Genomic DNA, 18,194 nt, shown 5'->3' on the forward strand with positions numbered 1-18,194 from the left:
AAAGTTCTCACACACAACTGGCTCTTTAAAAATGGCCGAATGCAGACCGGGAGGTGTACTGGGCATGCGTACCCATACCAGTCACGTAGAAAATGTCTTTTTTTTCATGCCTGCGCAGAAGGGATGGCCTCCTTTTCTTGGCACAGACTTTAGGCTCCATCCGCAAAGCTAAGGAACAGGCTGCGCGGCGCCAATTTCAAAAATTACAAAGGGGAAACTTTCAAGTTTTATTTTGGCATATTCGGGCCCAAAAAATGGGTGTAACTCTTCAAATACACCAAAAAAATGGCATTGGGGAAAATTGAGCCCATAAATTTGATCTAAAACAATATGTTTTATCTATTTTCACATTACTAGTTTTATTACTAAAATTGTTCAATTCTACTCGTCAAGAATCACCTTCAGGAGTGAAGACCGATACAAAGTACTCATTTAATATTTCAACCATACCCAGTAAGTCCTTTGTAACCTGTCCTTGAACACCCATCAATGACCTAATATAGATTTTTTCTGTTCTCTGTCTCTTCACACAACTTAAAAATGTTTCCCATTATTTCTGCAATTGTCTGCGATTCTCTTTTCTATTAGCCTTTTAGCTGATCTAATAGCAGTCTTCGGTTTCTTTAGCTGTTCCTTTTACTCAACTCCAGTGAGTATTAGATGCCTTTAATTTAGAGAAGCATTTTTATTTACAGCTTATTTGTGTTTGTATATAACCAGTCAGCTACCTTGCCACACTCCCTTCTTTTGACTTTGGTTACATATTTGTCTTCCACATTTTTTATCTTCTTAAAAACTTTCCATTTGTATTCTACATCGATCTCATCACCACCTAATAGGATTGGCCAATTTACCTATTCTAAATCATTTTAGTGAAGTTTTTTCTTCTGAAACCTGTTAAGAGTTGTAAATTCTCAGTACTTTTACTTTCAGTTCTATCAGCCAATTGAGACTGTATAATGTTGTGGTCACTATTGTTCAGATATTAACCCACACCGTGCATAGGCACCTGCAGTGACGAGCAGGCAGCAGTCCTTGAGGCATTGCCACATTATCAGCCTTATTGTACTTTGCACTGAAAGAGACATTATTTCACTAATCTTCCTGTATTCTCAAGTGTATACAGTACTTGCACAGAGAAGTCATCCAAGAAATGGGGGAAGAGATTGAATTTTGCCATCTTTAATTTTCCCATTAAGTTGCTCCACTACCTCCTCTGGAGTTTCATTCCTAAAAGGTTGACAAATATAGGACTCCTTCTTCGTTCACTATTTTACAACAGGGTGAAAAGAGAGGACTTAGTCTATTATTTGATGTCAAAGTAGCAGATAAATTGTGAAATAAAATACATCAGGTTGGAACTTCCTGCACTCAGCAAATTCCCCACCAAAGTTTTGTGAATGCGTGAAATTGACAAAGGTGCAGCATTACAAATCCCTACACTTTTTTTCTGATCTGCTGTAATGGATTGGACAATCAGGTGTAATTGATTAGAAAATCTAGGCATTAACAACACTTTATTATGTCTCAGAAATCTTTCGAAGTGAAGGAATTACTTTTGAAGTGCAGTTAAATAAATATCTAAAATAGGGTAAATGAAAAATACAAATGTTTTAGTGGAGTTCATGCAATTGGCAAGAGGCAAATTGGAAAAATAGAAAAGCAAATATAAAAAGCTGCTAATAAAGTAATCCAGGAAGAAAAGCGAATATTGGAAAAATAAACTTGGAGGCTTGTTTGCGGTAAAATAATAGAGTGAGGGATCTCTTGTAGGTCCAAGAAGTAAGATAGCAGGGGATGGAAAAAAATATTGGAAACTTTAAATAATTTTACAGCAATTTTAACATTAGCAAATGCTAGAATTGTCCTTAGAACATAAGAACATAAGAAATAGGAACAGGAGTAGGCCATACGGCCCCTCAAGCCTGCTCCGCCATTTAATACGATCATGGCTGATCCGATCATGGACTTGGGTCCACTTCCCTGCCCGCTCTCCATAATCTCTTCTTCCCTTATCGTTTAAGAAACTGTCTATTTCTGTCTTAAATTTATTCAATGTCCCAGCTTCCACAGCGCTCTGAGGCAGCGAATTCCACAAATCCACAACCCTCAGAGAAGAAATTTTTCCTCATCTCAGTTTTAAATGGGCTCTAGCTCTAGTCTCCCCTATTAATGAAAACATCCTCTCTGCATCCACCTTGTCAAGCCCTCTCATAATCTTATGTTTCGATAAGATCACCTCTCATTCTTCTAAATTCCAATGAGTAGAGGCCCAACCTACTCAACCTTTCCTCATAAGTCAACCCCCTCATCTCAGGTGAACCTTCTCTGAACTGCCTCCAAAGCAAGTATATCCTTTTGTAAATATGGAAACCAAAACTGCACGCAGTATTCCAGGTGTGGCCTCACCAATACAACTTTAGCAAGACTTCCCTGCTTTTATACTCCATCTCCTTTGCAATAAAGGCCAAGATTCCATTGGCCATCCTGATCACTTGCTGTACCTGCATAATAACCTTTTGTGTTTCATGCACAAGTCCCGCTGTACTGCAGCACTTTTCAATCTTTCTCTATTTAAATAATAACTTGCTCTTTGATTTTTTTTCTGCCAGAGGGCATGACCTCACACTTTCCAACATTATACTCCATCTGCCAAATTTTTGCCCACTCACTTAGCCTGTTTATGACCTTTTGCAGATTTTTTGTGTTCTTCTCACACATTGCATTTCCTCCCATCTTTGTATTGTCAGCAAACTTGGCTACGTTACACTTGGTCCCTTCCTCCCAGTCGTTAATATAGATTGTAAATAGTTGGGGTCCCAGCACTGATCCCTGCTGCACCCCACTGGTTACTGATTACCAACCCGAGAATGAACCATTTATCCCTACTCTCTGTTTTCTGTTCGTTGGCCAATCCTCTATTCATGCTAATATATTACTCTTCTGGGAGTTGAAGAGAGTTCATGGCAACATAATTAAATAGCTATTGTGAATGTCCCAGGGGGTAAGCATACCAGTTGATGTGCTACTGTGCCAAACATATGAGAAACATCCTGCAATTGATACCTACTCTCTGCTAAGTGATGTGATCTCAGCCAATGGAGCAGTAAGGGTGCTACAGTTAACTTCAATGGTCCCGGGTTAAGGGAGAGGAAGAAAAATGTGGTTTATAACCCTTTGCATTATGCAGCCATCGGTGTTGACAAGTGCATGTGTGGATGTCAGGCAAGGACACCATTGAGCTTGGCTCTTTGACCTCCGTGCTACAGGGCTAGGGAGAGAAAAAAAAAGCTGCGGTTTCTACTCCTGCTCATTGTCTGATATCCCCTGCTGGAATGTGAATATGTAATGTTGCGTGAGGACAAGATTGTGATTTTGCCATAGTCAAATAGCCTGCCAGCCATCACTGTCTTGGCTCAGGCATGAAGAATGGCCACTTGAGTAAGATATCTTAGGGCTGCCAGTGCCCTATGAAACTGTACCCAAACATTGGTCGCCGCCTTCTGGAGAACAGGGGAGGATAATGGCAAAGAGGAAAATCAGATGGCAACAGAACCAGATGGAATGCATTGAAAATGCTGAAGGAAATAAGAGTAGAAAAAGGAGAACTTTGGTTGAAATATTTCACAGCTCATTAAGTCATCATCATCATCATCATAGGCAGTCCCTCAGAATCGAGGAAGACTTGCTTCCACTCTTAGCATGAGTTCTTAGGTGGCTGAACAGTCCAATACGAGAACCACAGACTCTGTCACAGGTGGGGCAGAAAGTCGTTGAGGGAAGGGGTGGGTGGGGCTGCTTTGCCGCATACTCTTTCCGCTGCCTGCGCTTGTGTTCTATATGCTCTCAGCGATGAGACTCGAGGTGCTTAACGCTCTCCCGGATGCACTTCCTCCACTTAAGGCGGTCTCTGGCCAGGGACTCCCAGATGTCAGTGGGGATGTTGCACTTTATCAGGGCGGCTTTGAGGGTGTCCTTGTAATGTTTCCTCTGCCCACCTTTGGCTCGTTTTCCGTGAAGGAGTTCTGAGTAGAGCGCTTGCTTTGGGAGTCTTGTGTTAGGCAGGCGAACAATGTGGCCTGCCCAGCGGAGCTGATCAAGTGTGGTCAGTGCTTCAGTGCTGGGGATGTTGGCCTGGCCGAGTACAAGAGTAGTAAAAGATGTGTAAATAGCTCATGTTCCTATTTTAGAAAAACTTTGAAGCATGATCGAGTGAATTGTGGCCTGTCAGCTTGAAATCTAGAGTAGGAAAATATTGCAGTCTATTATGAAAGAAGCAAGTCAGTTGCATTTGACAAGAATGAAGGTGATAATTTGATGAGTGGGTGCACGTTTAATATCATGAGGGGGTTTAATAAGTTGCCTCAAAAGAGGTTGAAATTAAGATAGAGAGGAAACCATGATGTACGATAAGCAAACCAATGCCCGAAGTGTTAACCTATTTTTTTTCTTTCGTGGGCAAAATGATACTCTCTGGGATAAAAGAGGGAAGTAGTAAAAAATAAATTGGCAAACGATAATAGTGTGTGAGGATATCACTAATTTGATAGCTCGGAGTAGCAGCATACCCCATTCGTCAACCCTGTGGTTGCTGCTATCCATTTATTTATAAATGGAATAGATGGATGAAGGTACTGAAAGCATATATTTAATTTTGTAAGCAAGACATTTGGAGGAAATGCAAAATACAAAAAAGTCATGTGTATGAAGAAAATAATTTGGATATGAAATAATAACATCAAATACTTTTGATTTAGTCCCACATAGATGTGAAAGCTGATCTTATATGCTTTTTTCTTTCTGTTTCACTTTGTTGAAGGGGGAATGCAAGAATCAGTGTCATCATCTGGAGATTTACAACAGAACCAAGCACAAACACTCCACTATGCATTGGCAAATGCTCAGCAAGTTCATATTCATCGCATAGGAGAGGATGGTCAAGTTCAACAAGTAGTGAGTATTGTCAAGATATCCCCCAGTAATATTTATAAATCGTAAGGTAGATTCCATCAACCCTTGGGTTAGAGATTGGTATTTCAGTGTTGTAGCCTTAAATTTGGTCCATGCTCACTTTGAACTCTGCTTCCCCGTCGAGAACATGGGTTTGCAGAATTTACCTTTGTGTTCACAGTGAATTACAGTATATGCATCTGGCTTACCTCTGATCTAATCTTTTAAACAAAAGAATGAATTGTATTTATATAAAGCCTTTCACAACCCCATGATGTCTCAAAACTTTACAGATAATGAAGTATTTTTGAAATGCAGTCATTGTTGTAATGTAGGAAATGTGGCAGCCAATTTGTGCACAGCAAACTCCCACAAACAACAATGAAATACATAACCAGATCATCTGATTTTTGGGTGTTAGTTGAGTGATAAATATTGTCCCAGGAGAATTTCCCTGCTCTTATATACATAGAAATATAAGAATTTACAGCGCAGAAGGAGGCCATTTCGGCCTAACGTGTCCGCGCTGGCCGACAAAGAGCCGCACGGCCCTCGGTCAGCAGCCCTAAAGTTTACATATAAACCTATGAACAATGGTGGAAAGATAAAGAGCACCCAGCCCAACCAGTCCACACAACTGCGGCACCCCTTACACTGAAACATTCTACACTCCACCCCAACCAGAGCCATGTGATCTCGTGGGAGAGGAAAAACCAGATAAAAACCCGGGCCAATTTGGGGAAATAAAATCTGGGAAAATTCCTCTGTGACCCATCTGAGCGATCGAAACTAGCCCAGAAGATCACCCTGGTCGTATTCGACTCCCTGCAGTACTTAGCATCATATCTGCGCCGGCCAACAAGAGGTTATCCAGTCTAAACCCAATTACCAGCTCCAGGTCCATAACCCTGCAGGTTACGGCACTTTAAGTGCCCATCCAACCATCTTTTAAATGTGGTGAGGGTCTCTGCATCCACCACTCTTCCAGGCAGTGAGTTCCAGAACCCCATAACCCTTTGCGTAAAGAACCCCCCCCCCCTTCAAATCCCCCCTAAACCTTCCACCAACCACCTTAAAACTATGCCTCCTCGTAATAGACCCCTCCACCAATGAAAATAGGCCTTGCTATCCACTATATCCAGGCCCCTCAATATTTTGCACACCTCAATAAGGTCTCCAAGGTTCTAACGAGACCAAACCCAGCCTATCCAATCTATCCTCATAACTAAGATTCTCCATTCCAGGCAGCATCCTAATAAATCTCTGTACCCTCTCGAGTGCAATCACGTCCTTCCTATAATACGGTGACCAGAACTGCACGCAATACTCCAGCTGTGGCCTAACCAAAGTATTATTCAATTTAAGCATAACCTCCCTGCTCTTATATTCTGTGCCTCGGCCAATAAAGGCAAGCATTTCGTATGTCTTCTTAACCACCTTATCCACCTGGCCAGCTACTTTCAGGGATCTGTGGACAAGCACTCCAAGGTCCCTTTGTTCATCTACACAATTAAGTGGCCTACTGCTTAATGTGTATACCCTTTCCTTATTAGTCCTCCCAAAGTGCATCACCTCACACTTCTCTGAATTAAATTCCATTTGCCACTGCTCTGCCCACCTGACCAGTAGATTGATATCCTCCTGCAGCCCATGACTTTCCTCTTCATTATTAACACAGCCAATTTTGGTGTCGTCTGCAAAGTTCTTAATCATACTCCTTATATTCAAATCTAAATCGTTGATATATACCACAAAAAGCAAGTACTGATCAGTACTGATCCCTGCGGAACCCCACTGGAAACATCCTTCCAGACACACAAACATCCATCAACCATCACCCTTTGCTTCCTACCACTATGCCAATTTCAGATCCAACTTGCCACTTTGTCCTGGATCCCATGGGCTTTAACTTTCGTGACCAGTCGACCATGTGGGACTTTATCAAAAGCTTTGCTAAAGTCTATATACACTATATTATACACACTACCCTCGTCGGCCCTCTTGTTTACCTCCTCAAAAAATTCAATCAGATTAGTCAAACACAATCTTCCCTTAAGAAATCCGTGCTGACTGTCCCTAATTAATCCTTGCCTTTCCAAATGTAGACTTATCCTGCCTTTCAGGATTTTTTCCAATAATTTTTCTACCACTGAGGTTAGGCTGATAGTCCTGTAATTACTCGGCCTATTCCTTTCTCCCTTCTTAAAAAAGGGTACTACATTACTTCAAATAGTGCCATGGGATCTTTTACAATCACTTGAGAGGGCAGATTTATTGTCTCATCTGAAAGCTGGCAGCTCTGACAGTGCAGCACTCCCTCAGTACTACACAGAAGTGCCAGCCTAGATTTTTGCGCTCAAAGCAGTGTGACTTGAACCCAAACCTTCTAACTCAGATGTGGGAGTACTACTACTGAGCCAAGGCTGACACTTGAACAATCTACAAAAGCTAAATACGGAGGATGCTGGAAATCTGAAATAGAAACAGAAAATGCTCAGCATATCAGACAGTATCTGTGGATGTGAGCATTGCTGGAAAGGTTAGCATTTATTGAACATCCTTGAGAGGGTGTTGCAGGCTGCCTTCTTGAACCATGGCAGTCCATGTCCATGTGGTGAAGGTGCTCCCACAGTGTTGTTAGGTCTAGGATTTTGGCCGAGCAACAATGAAGGAATGCCGATATATGTCCAGGTCAGGATGGTGTGTGACTTGCAGGTGAACTGTAAGGTGATGGTATTCCCTTGCATCTGCTGCCATTGTCCTTCTAGATGGTGGAGGTCACGAGCTTAGAAGGTGCTGCCGAAGATGCCTTGTCGAGTTGCTGCAGTGCATCCTGTAAATGGTACACACTGCAGCCATGGTATGCCAATGGTGAGGATGAAGGAAACTGCTGGGAAAAATACAGGATGTTCCAAAAATTGAAAAAATGGCCATCAGAGGAGCAAAGAGGGGACTAAATTTGAGCATGGCTGTAAAAGCCAAAATTAACAATAAAAAATTCTTCTAGTATCAGAACAATAAGAAGATTATCCAAGAAGACTTGAGATCCCTAAAGGATGCAAACAATTCAAATTGAGATGAACTGAAGATAATTAACATGATTATATCCTGGAAGTATTACTTATAGATAACATTTGTAGCATGCTGCCCATTATAGGATGTTATACAACTGTACCTAATGATTTTGATATTATTCGACATTCTGATATGTACACCAAAATCCATTTACCAAGTAAAGCCTGTGTGACTGCTGCAAGTTAACCTCCAGAAGGTTCCAAGTTAATCTGAATGGTCGCATTGATATTATAGGTCAAAAAGTTATTGGGGTCAAGTTTCGGCCTGAGTTGCTCCTATTTTTTTGGAGCAACTAGTTTAGAATGGAGGATCTTAGAAATTGAAATTCTCGGCATTTAGTTTGCTCCAGTTCTTGTGAGTTAGAACAGTTTCATTTTAGAACAGATTTTTTTTTCAAAAGGGGGCGTGTCTGGCCACTTACGCCTGTTTTGCAAGTTTAGGCAGCGAAAACTTACTCCAAATTAACTGAGAATGGAGTAACTGTAGATTTTTGTACGCTCAGAAAAACCTTGCCTGCACTTAGAAAATCAGGCGTAAGGAAGAGAGATGGGGGCGGCGGGGGGGGGAAGGGGGGTTTACAAACATTAAACACTTCACTTTTAAAGAGCCATCATCAATAATAAATGATAAATCAATAAATCAACCAATAAATCAATCAAAAAAATCAAAAAATTAAAAAAAAAAAATTAAAAAATCAATAAATAAAAAATTAAGTTTCTACTCACCGACTGCAGCACCTGGAGCCCTCCAACACCATGTCACTCCCAGTGTGTGTGTCTCTGTCTCTGTCAGTGTCTTTCTCTCTCTCTGTCTGTCAATGTCTCTGTGGGGTGGGGTGGGGGCAGGGAGCAGGAGCTGTGGGAGGAAGGTACAGTCCGATCTTCACCGCCCCAGTGAGCCCATTCGGCCAGGGCTGGGGGCGGCGTGCTTCGGGCCCCTCCCACACAGTTTCGGGCGCCTGGAGCTACTGCACAAGTGCGCACACTGTAGCACGCACGTGCAGAGGTCCGGCACTGTTTTCAGCGCCGGCACCTGGCTCCGCCCCCCACAGCTTGTGCTGCGCTGCACCGAGGGCTTGGATCAACCTGAGGGAGGGAGAATACCGAGGTAAGTTTCTGGCGTGGCTTTGAGCACGGTAATCAGGCGTGGCACGCGGGGCTGCGCTGTTCTAGGCGCGGCCCGAAACTTGACCCCAAAGGCACTGGAAGTACAATAATAAAACTTTCAACTAGAAATGAGCTAGTTGACTGGTTTTTAAAGCCAGACATATTACAGTATTGAAAGTTGCATTTCTACTGCTGTATTTATATAATTAAAAAAAAACAGCTCTATGCTGTTGTGAAAACACTTCGATGGGAAAATCAGATATCGTGAGAGTTCGGGAGAGTCCGAGAGTTTGGGAGCAGCCCTTACCTCAGTGAGTTCGGGAGGTCAGGAGTCCAAGGAGTAGGAGGGCCGGAGGTAGGCGAGGAGTTCACTTCTGACGAGGATCTCACAGCCCTCGTCCGGGCAGGTAAGTGGTTGGCTGTTTGATTGTATCTCTCTTTTTCTCTTTTTCTTTTTAATTAGATTTTATTAATTCCCGTGGACTGCACATCCTGTGGCATGTGAGAAGTCCTGGACGCTTCGCATGGCCTAGACAACCATGTGTGCAGGAGGTGTCTCTAGCTTCAACTACTCAAGCTCCACCTTTCGGAGCTTGAGCAGCGGCTGGAGTCAATAAGGTGCATCCGCAAGGCTGAGAGCCAAGTGAATAGCACATTTCAGGTGGTGGTCACCCCGCAGCTTAAAAGCATGCAAGTAGAAGGGAAGTGGGTGACCACCAGACGCAGGAAGAACGCTAGGCAGGTAGTGCAGGAGTCCCCCCCCCGTGAGGCCATCTCGCTTTCAAACTGATATTTTCTTCTGAGCACAGGTGAGGGCGATGGTGCCTCTGGGGTGTGCAGCCAGGGCCAAGTCCAAGGCACCATGGGTGGCTCAGCTGCACAGGGGGGAGGGACGAAGAATAAGAGAGCAGTAGTGATAGGGGATTCAATAGTTAGGGGAACAGAGAGGCGTTTCTGCGGCCGTAGACGTGACTCCAGAATGGTATGGTGCCTCCCTGGTGCCAGGGTCAAGGATGTCACAGAGCGGACGCAGGGCATTCTGGGGGGAGAGGGTAATCAGCTAGACGTCGTGGTCCATATTGGGACCAACGACATAGGTAGAAAGAGGGATGAGGTCCTACAGGCAGAATTTAGGGAGCTAGGAGAAAAATTAAAGGGTAGGACATCAAAGGTAGTAATCTCCAGGTTACTACCGGTGCCACATGCTAATGAGTACAAGAATAGAAGGATAGAGAGGATGAATATGTGGCTGGAGAGTTGGAGTAGGAGGGAGGGCTTTAAATTTCTGAGGCATTGGGACTGCTTCTGAGGGAGATGGGATCTGTACAAACTGGACGGGTTGCACTTCAACAGCGCCGTCCTCGGGAGTTTTGCTAGTGCTGTTGGGGAGAGTTTAAACTAGCTTGGCAGGGGGATGGGAACCTGAGGACAATTCAATAGGGAAGGAAGTAAAGCTGAAAGTGGATAGCAAGAATTTAGAAAGCAAATCTGTAAGACAGAGGAAACAAGGGTTAGTAGGTATATACTTTAATGCAAGGAGTATAGCGAATAAGGCGGATGTGCTAAGAGCACAGATAGACACTTGGGAGTATGACATTATGGCCAGTTGGGGTAAAAAGAAGACTTCTCTCCCTCGAGGCGGACTACCTGATATAGGAAGTCGACACCTGCCCTTCTGTTGGGGTAAAAGGAAGACTTCTCTCCCTCGGGGCAGACTACCTGATATAGGTAATCGACACCTCGCCCGCCGCCCTCCTTATAACGACCACGGAATTAAACAAACGATACCTTAGGTTCAACCGACTTTACTTCAAGCAAATGCAAAGGAGGATTCAATCGTGGAACCTTTGAAATACAAGAGGTTTCGAGTATAATTTATACAGGTTTTGGAGAGGTGCTACCCTCCTGCAAAATCATCGATAGGTCTATTCCTATCAGCGGAGTTACATTGATTTGTCGACTCTTATCAGACTTGCTCTGAGTGGTACATGCAACTGTCCATCTCCCATCATATGTTATATGTGTTGGTCCATGATTTGCACTTTGCCATAGTCTATATGTCGCCTGAAGTAACTATTCCAAAATACTGGCTTTCTGATCTCTTCCTCAGAGACTTCGAATCAAAATTGTAACTGCTGACTTCGGCCATTTTGTTAAGTGTTACTAAGGTTAACCTTACAGTTTTAATGCGTTGTAAATGTGCTATACCTACATAAGCAAGTTTTACATACATCCTCAAAGCCTCCTTATACTGATTCGTTCACTACCTTCAGCATTGTGTTATAACCACCTTATCTGTCTGCTCTTTGCCTACTACAATTCTATATCCCTTACAGCCGTTACAGAGACATGGCTGAAAGAGGGGCAGGTTTAGCAGATCAATATTCTTGGTTACAGGATTTTTAGACAAGACAGAGGGAGGCAAAAGGGAGGAGGAGTTGGGGTATTGATTAAAGAATCTATTACAGCGGTGAGGAGGGATGATGGGCCCAAGGTTTGGATCCCCGGTAGAATGACGCACCTCGGAGAGGCCCACCTAATTTCTAGAACTGAAAAAGCGGCAAATACTTACCGCGCGATTCTCCGATATCTGTAGGCCCGTTTGCAGCTCAGCGCTGCGCAGCAGGAGCTGCTGGAGGCGGAGCAAACACGTTCTGACCAAGCACTGCCGGCAGGGGGGCGGGGCTAGTGCCCAGCATCAGTTTGAGTGCCGGCAGCATTGCGCATGGGCATTGGAGCGTGCGTGCATGCGCAATGGCACACAAACATTGGCAATCGGCCATCTTTAAAGGGACATGCAGAAGAGTAAAAATTAAACTTTCAAAGGTGCGTGCTGAATGGCTGGCTCTCCCTCCCAGTGTTTTTCAGGCCTCCCCTATCCCCTCGCCGAATGGCCGAAAGATTGTAGCTCGGTGCCTGCTGCCTGCGTGTGCGCTCGCCCTCCCTGTGTTTTCAATGCCACTCCTATCCCCTGGCCGAACGGCTGAAAGATTGCAGCTCTGTGCCTGCTACCTGCATGTGTGCTCGTCCCCCCGGTGTTTTCAGCGCCGCCCCTATTCCCTGGCAGAACGGCCGAAAGATCGCAGCTCAGTGCCTGCTGCCTGCGTGTGGGCTCACCCTCCTGGTGTTTTCAATGCCGACCCTATCCCCTGGCTGCTGGCTGAATGGCCGAAAGATCGCAGCCCGGTGCCTGCTGCCACTGCTTCGATGGAGAGGTAGGAAAATTAAATTTTTTATTTGTTGATTTATTTATCAGTTATTATTGATGATGGCTCTTTATTGGTAAAAGTGAAGTGTTTAATGCTTTCTAAAATCCCCTAACTTCCCTCCGTCCCCATCCCCCCACCCTCCCCCCCCCCCCCCTCCACCCCACACTATCTCTCACTCCCTGCGCCGAATTCCTAAAATGTAGGCAAGGTTTTTCTGAACGCACAAAAATCAACATTTACTCCATTCTAAGTTAGTTTGGAATAACTTTTCGCTGCCTAAACTTGCAAAACAGGAGTAAGTGGCTGGTAACGCCCCCTTTTGGAAAAAAAAATGTACTAAAACGAAACTATTCTAACTAACTAGAATTGGAGCAAACTAAATCCCGCAAATTGCGATTTCGAAGATACTCCATACTAAACTAATTGCACCAAAAAAATAGGAGCAACTCGAGCCTAAACTTTGGCCCGATATGTTAGAGGGATCATCAAATGAGGCCATATGGGTCGAATTGAAAAATAAAAAAGGGGCGATCACACTACTGGGCGTGTATTATAGACCCCCAAACAATGGGAGGGAGGTAGAGGAGCAAATATGTAGGCAAATTGGACTGTGAAGTCCAAAAACCATAGGGTAGTAATAGTAGGGGATTTTAACTATCCTAATATTGATTGGGACAAATATAGTGTGAAGGGTATGGAGGGTGCGGAATTCTTAAAATGGATTCAAGAGAACTTATGTAACAAGCCTAGCATGAGAGGGGGCGGTTTTGGATTTAGTTTTGGGGAATGAAGCTGGGCAGGTGGAAGGGGTATTTGTGGGAGAGCACTTGGGTGCCAGTGACCATAATTCAGTCAGATTCAAGTTAGTTATGGATAAGGACAAAGATAGACCAGGAATAAAAGTCCCAAATTGCGGAAAAGCTAACTTTGCTAAATTGAGGAGTGATTTGGCCACAGTGGACTGGAAACAGCTACTTGTGGATAAATCAGTGTCGGAACAGTGGGAGGCATTCAAGGAGGAGATCCGGAAGGCTCAGGCCAAATATGTGCCCTTAAAGAAAAAGGGAGGGAATAACAATTCTTTAGCCCCTTGGATGTCTCGGGACTTACAGGGGAGGATAAAGAATAAAAGGGAAGCTTATATCCTATACCGACGGCTAAATACTGTAGAATCTTTGGAGGAATATAGAAAGTTAAGAGGTAAAATTAAAAAGGATATTAGGAATGCTAAGAGAGAGCATGAAAAATTCTTGGCTAGTAAAATTAAGGAAAACCCAAAGATGTTCTATAAATATATTAAGAGCAAGAGGATAACTAAAGAAAGGGTAGGGCCTATTAGAGACTGTTAAGTCTTGAATAAAGAGTCAGACTCGATACTGCAAGCTCAAAGTAAGTGTGACGGTAGTCCTTTATTACAGATCTCAGAGTGCCTCTCCAGCCTGTGAGGCCTCCTTACATACAGGTGCTCCCAAGGGATTGTGGGATCCCTTGGGACTCCAGGGGATAAGCCCTCTGGTGGTTAGACATGGTAATTACAGGTTTACATACATATCAACACTCCCCCCTCCCCACAACCCAAAGTCAATAGTGTAACTATTTACAATGTGAGTCGATCTGGGGCCTTCCTTTCCCTGGTTGATCATCTCGGTGCAAATGCTGGTGTTGGTGAGTCACTTGTTGGGCCTTCGCTGGGCTGCTGCACAGCTGGCCTTGCTGGACAGCTGGGGGTGATGGGTTCTGCTTCGTGGTCAACCGCTGGGTCGGTTGCCACTTGTGTGTGTGTGTTGGAAGGTCGAAAAAGGTAGAGTCTATTGTGGGTTCTGGACAGTCCGTAAATCTGAGTTTGGTTTGGTCCAAGTGTTTTCTGCAGGTGAGTCCATTTGTGAGTTTGACCACAAACACCCTACTCCCCTCTTTGGCCAAAACAGTGCTAGCAATCCACTTGGGACCTTGTCCATAGTTCAACACAAATACAGGATCATGTATTTCAATTTCTCGTGACACATTTGCGAGATCATGATATGTATTCTGTTGAAGCCGCCTGCTCTCTACCTGTTCGTGTAGATCAGGGTGGACTAACGAGAGCCTTGTCTTAAGTGCCCTTTTCATGAGCAGTTCAGCGGGAGGGACCCGCTGAGCGAGTGGGGTCTTGTGCGGTAACTAAGCAGGACTCGGGATAAGCGAGTCTGCAGTGAACCTTCAGTTACCCTTTTCAAGTTCTGCTTGATTATTTGAACTGCTCGTTCTGCCTGACCGTTGGACGCTGGTTTAAACGGGGCAGACGTGACATGTTTGACCCCATTGCGGGTCATGAATTCCTTGAATTCGGCCCTGGTAAAGCACGGCCCATTGTCACTTACAAGGACGTCAGTCAGGCCGTGGGTGGGTGGCTTTCAATGGTGGCAACGGACGTGCTTGCCGACATTATCACACAATCAATCCACTTGGAGTACGCATCTACAATCACTAAAAACATTTTTCCCAAGAATGGGCCTGCATAGTCGACATGAACCCTAGACCACGGTTTGGAGGGCCAAGCCCATAAACTTAGTGGCACCTCCCTGGGTGCATTGCTTAACTGGGAGCATGTATTATATTTGTGTACACAGGACTCTAAGCCTGCATCGATACCGGGCCACCACACATGGGATCTGGCTATTGCTTTCATCATTGCAATGCCTGGGTGAGTACTGTGGAGATCACTAATGAAAGTGTCCCTGCCCTTTTTTGGCACAACTACCCGATTACCCCATAGGAGGCTGTCTGCCTGTATGGATACTTCATCTCTGCGCTACTGGTACGGCTTTATTTCTTCCTGCATCTCTAATGGGACACGAGACCAACTCCCGTGGAGCACACAGTTTTTTACTAAGGACAGTAAGGGGTCCTGGCTTGTCCAGGTTCTAATCTGTCGGGCGGTAACAGGTGATTGCTCACTCTCGAATGCTTCCATTACCATAACTAGATCTGCAGGCTGTGCCATCTCCACCCCGGTGGTGGGCAATGGTAGCCTACTGAGAGCATCGGTACAGTTTTCTGTGCCTGGCCTGTGGCGGATGGCGTAGTTGCATGCGGACAACATGAGCGCCCATCTCTGGATGCGGGCAAATGCATTCGTGGGGTGGCTTGACCCATCCACCTCCACGGAGGTGTGTGGGGTGGCTTGACCCATCCACCTCCATGGCACGAACCTGGTATTGCAGTACTTCCAGGAACGGTGCAGTGGCTCTAGGCCTTTTGGCTAAGAGCATTGGCGCAGAGTGATCCTTGGCATGTGCAAGGTGACCTCTGGCGTTTGTGATTTGACAAAGAATTGGAACGATTGGCTACGAATTTAAAAAAAAAAAAAAACATGAGCGCCCATCTCTGGATGCGGGCAAATGCATTCGTATTTATCCGCTTATTTTCAGAAAAGAGGGATATAAACGGCTTATGGTCGGCTTTCAATTCAAATTTGAGCCCGAACAGATATTGATGCATTTTCTTTACCCCGTAAACACACGCTAACGCTTCTTTTTCGAACATACTGTAGGCCCTCTTAGCCTTGGATAGACCTCTGGATGCATAAGCAATCAGTTGCAATTTCCCAAATTCATTAGCTTGTTGCACTACACACCCGACCCCGTATGACGACACATCACATGCTAGTACCAAACGTTTACATGGATCGTACAACACAAGCAATTTGTTTGAACATAAGCTTCCTAGCTTTCTCAAAGGCATTTTCTTGGCTTTTACCCCATGCCCATTCATCTCCTTAATGCAGTAGAGAGTGCAGGGGTTCTAACGAAGGGGCCAAGTTTCGGCCTGAGTTGCTCCTGGTTTTTTGGAGCAAATTCTAAGATACTCCATTCTGAGCATTTGGAGCAACAAAACAGGTTTAGAATGGAGTATCTTAGAAATTGCAATTCTCGTATTTAGTTTGCTCCAGTTCGAGTCAGTTAGAACAGTTTTAGTTTGGAACGGATTTTTTTTAAAAGGGGGCATGTCCGGCCACTTACGCCCATTTTGAAAGTTTAGGCAGTGAAAACTTATTCCAAACTAACTTAGAATGGAGTAAGTGTAGATTTTTGTATGCTCAGAAAATCCTTGTCTACACTTAGAAAATCAGGCGTTGGTTACAAATCAGGCGTAGGGAATTGGGTGGGTGGGGGGGGGGTTTAAAGGGAAGTTTACAAACATTAAACACTTCAGTTTTACAAAAAGAGCCATCATCAATAATAAATGATAAATACATCAATAAATCAACCAATAAATTAATCAAAAAAATTAATTAAAAATTTTTTTTTAAATCAATAAATAAAACATTTTCTACTTACTGCAGCACCGGGAGTCCTTCAACAGCGTGCTGGGACGGCACCCCACCCCCCGTGTCTCTGTCAGTGTCTCTATCTCTCTTTCTGTCTGTGTGCGTCTCTCTCACTCTCTGTCTGTCAGTGTCTGTGTTTCTGACAGCGAGGGGGAGAGGGGAGGGGGATGGGGGGAGGGGAGGTGAGAAGAGTGGGGGGGGAGAGAGAAGAGGGGGGGGAGAGAGAAGAGAGGGGAGGGGGGAGAGAGAAGGGAGGGGAGGGGGGAGAGAGAAGGGAGGGGAGGGGCGGGGGAGAGAGAAGGGGGGGAAGAGAGAGAGAGAGAGAGAGAAGGAAAGAAAGAAAGGAGAGGGAGGCTGAACGGGCCGGGCCCGGCCATGCTGGGCCCAAGACTTCGAGCTTAGACTTACCGGATTGACAGGTAGGTGGCATTGGGTCTGGGGTCCGGGGGGGTCGGGAGCGCGGGTCGGTCGGTCGGGGGGTGGGGGTCGGTCGGTGGGGGGAGGGGGGAGAGACTGGGAGCGGAGGTCGGTCGGGGGGGCAGGGGGTGGGGGGAAGGTCGGTCGCGGGGGGGGGGGGAAGAGGTCTGGAGCGGAGGTCGGGGGGAAGCAGGGGGGAAGGTCGGTCGGGAGCGGAGTCGGTCGGGGTGGGCCGGGGGCGGGGGGAGAGGTCTGGAGTGGAGGTCGGTCGGGGGAGAGAGGTCGGGAGCGGAGGTCGGTCGGGGGGGGAGGTCGGGAGCGGAGGTTGGTCGGGGGGGGGCGTCGGGAGCGGTCGGGAGCGGAGGTCGGGAGTGGGGGAAGCGGAGGTCAGGTCGGGGGGTGGTGGGGGGCGGTCCGGTGGTGGGGGGGCAGCGGGGGTCGGATCCCGGTCCGGATGAAGCAGGAGCTGGGCGTGGGAGGCAGCCTTATCGACGCAGCCCCAGTGAGGACATTCGGCCAGGGCTAGGGGCTGCGTGCTTCGGGCGCCTCCCACACAGTTTTGGGCGCCTGGAGCTACTGCACATGCGCGCCCACTGTAGCGCGCCTGTGCAGAGGTCCCGGCACTGTTTTCAGCGCAGGGACCTGGCTCTGCCCCCCACAGCTTGTGCTGCGCTGCGCCCAGCTCCAGAGGGCCTGCAGCGAGCTGGAGAATAGGTAAGTTTTTTTTAGGCGCACTTTGTGGCGCGAAAAATGGGCATCCAGGTCGGGGCTGCGCCGTTCTAGGCGCGGCCCGAAACTTGGGCCCAATGTGCTAAGACCCGGTAAGAAGCTACCGAAGTAGTTCAGAAGTCCTAAAAACGACCGCAGCTCCGTCACGTTCTATGGTCTTGGTGCGTTTTTGATTGCCTCCATCTTCCAATCGGTGGGCCTGATGCCGTCCGCCGCGATCCTTCTCCCAAGGAACTCCACTTCAGGTGCCAGAAAAACGCACTTCAAGCGTTTTAGCCTGAGCCCCACACGATTAAGCTGACTAAGAAGCTCCTCCAGGTTCTGCAGGTGCTCGACGGTGTCCCGACCTGTAACCAAGATGTCATCCTGGAAGACCATGGTGCGCGGGACCGACTTCAG

At 46.0% G+C, this 18,194-nt stretch overlaps 1 protein-coding gene across 18 annotated transcripts in view; it reads left to right on the forward strand.

Annotated features, from left to right (window-relative positions):
• banp (BTG3 associated nuclear protein) overlaps positions 1-18,194 on the forward strand; it is a 392,933-nt gene that overhangs the window by 212,604 nt on the left and 162,135 nt on the right. For 17 of the 18 annotated variants that reach the window (XR_011596362.1, XM_070898117.1, XM_070898113.1 and 14 more), the window contains one exon: positions 4,816-4,953. Coding sequence is in view for 17 of the 18 variants with exons in the window: in XM_070898117.1 (XP_070754218.1) it covers positions 4,816-4,953 (138 nt within the window). In the remaining variant the exon portion in view is untranslated. The remainder of the gene's footprint in view (positions 1-4,815; positions 4,954-18,194) is intronic. The other variant, XM_070898120.1, reaches the window with a different exon arrangement.

Source organism: Pristiophorus japonicus, chromosome 13, assembly GCF_044704955.1.
Source record: "Pristiophorus japonicus isolate sPriJap1 chromosome 13, sPriJap1.hap1, whole genome shotgun sequence".
NCBI lineage: Eukaryota > Metazoa > Chordata > Chondrichthyes > Pristiophoridae > Pristiophorus > Pristiophorus japonicus.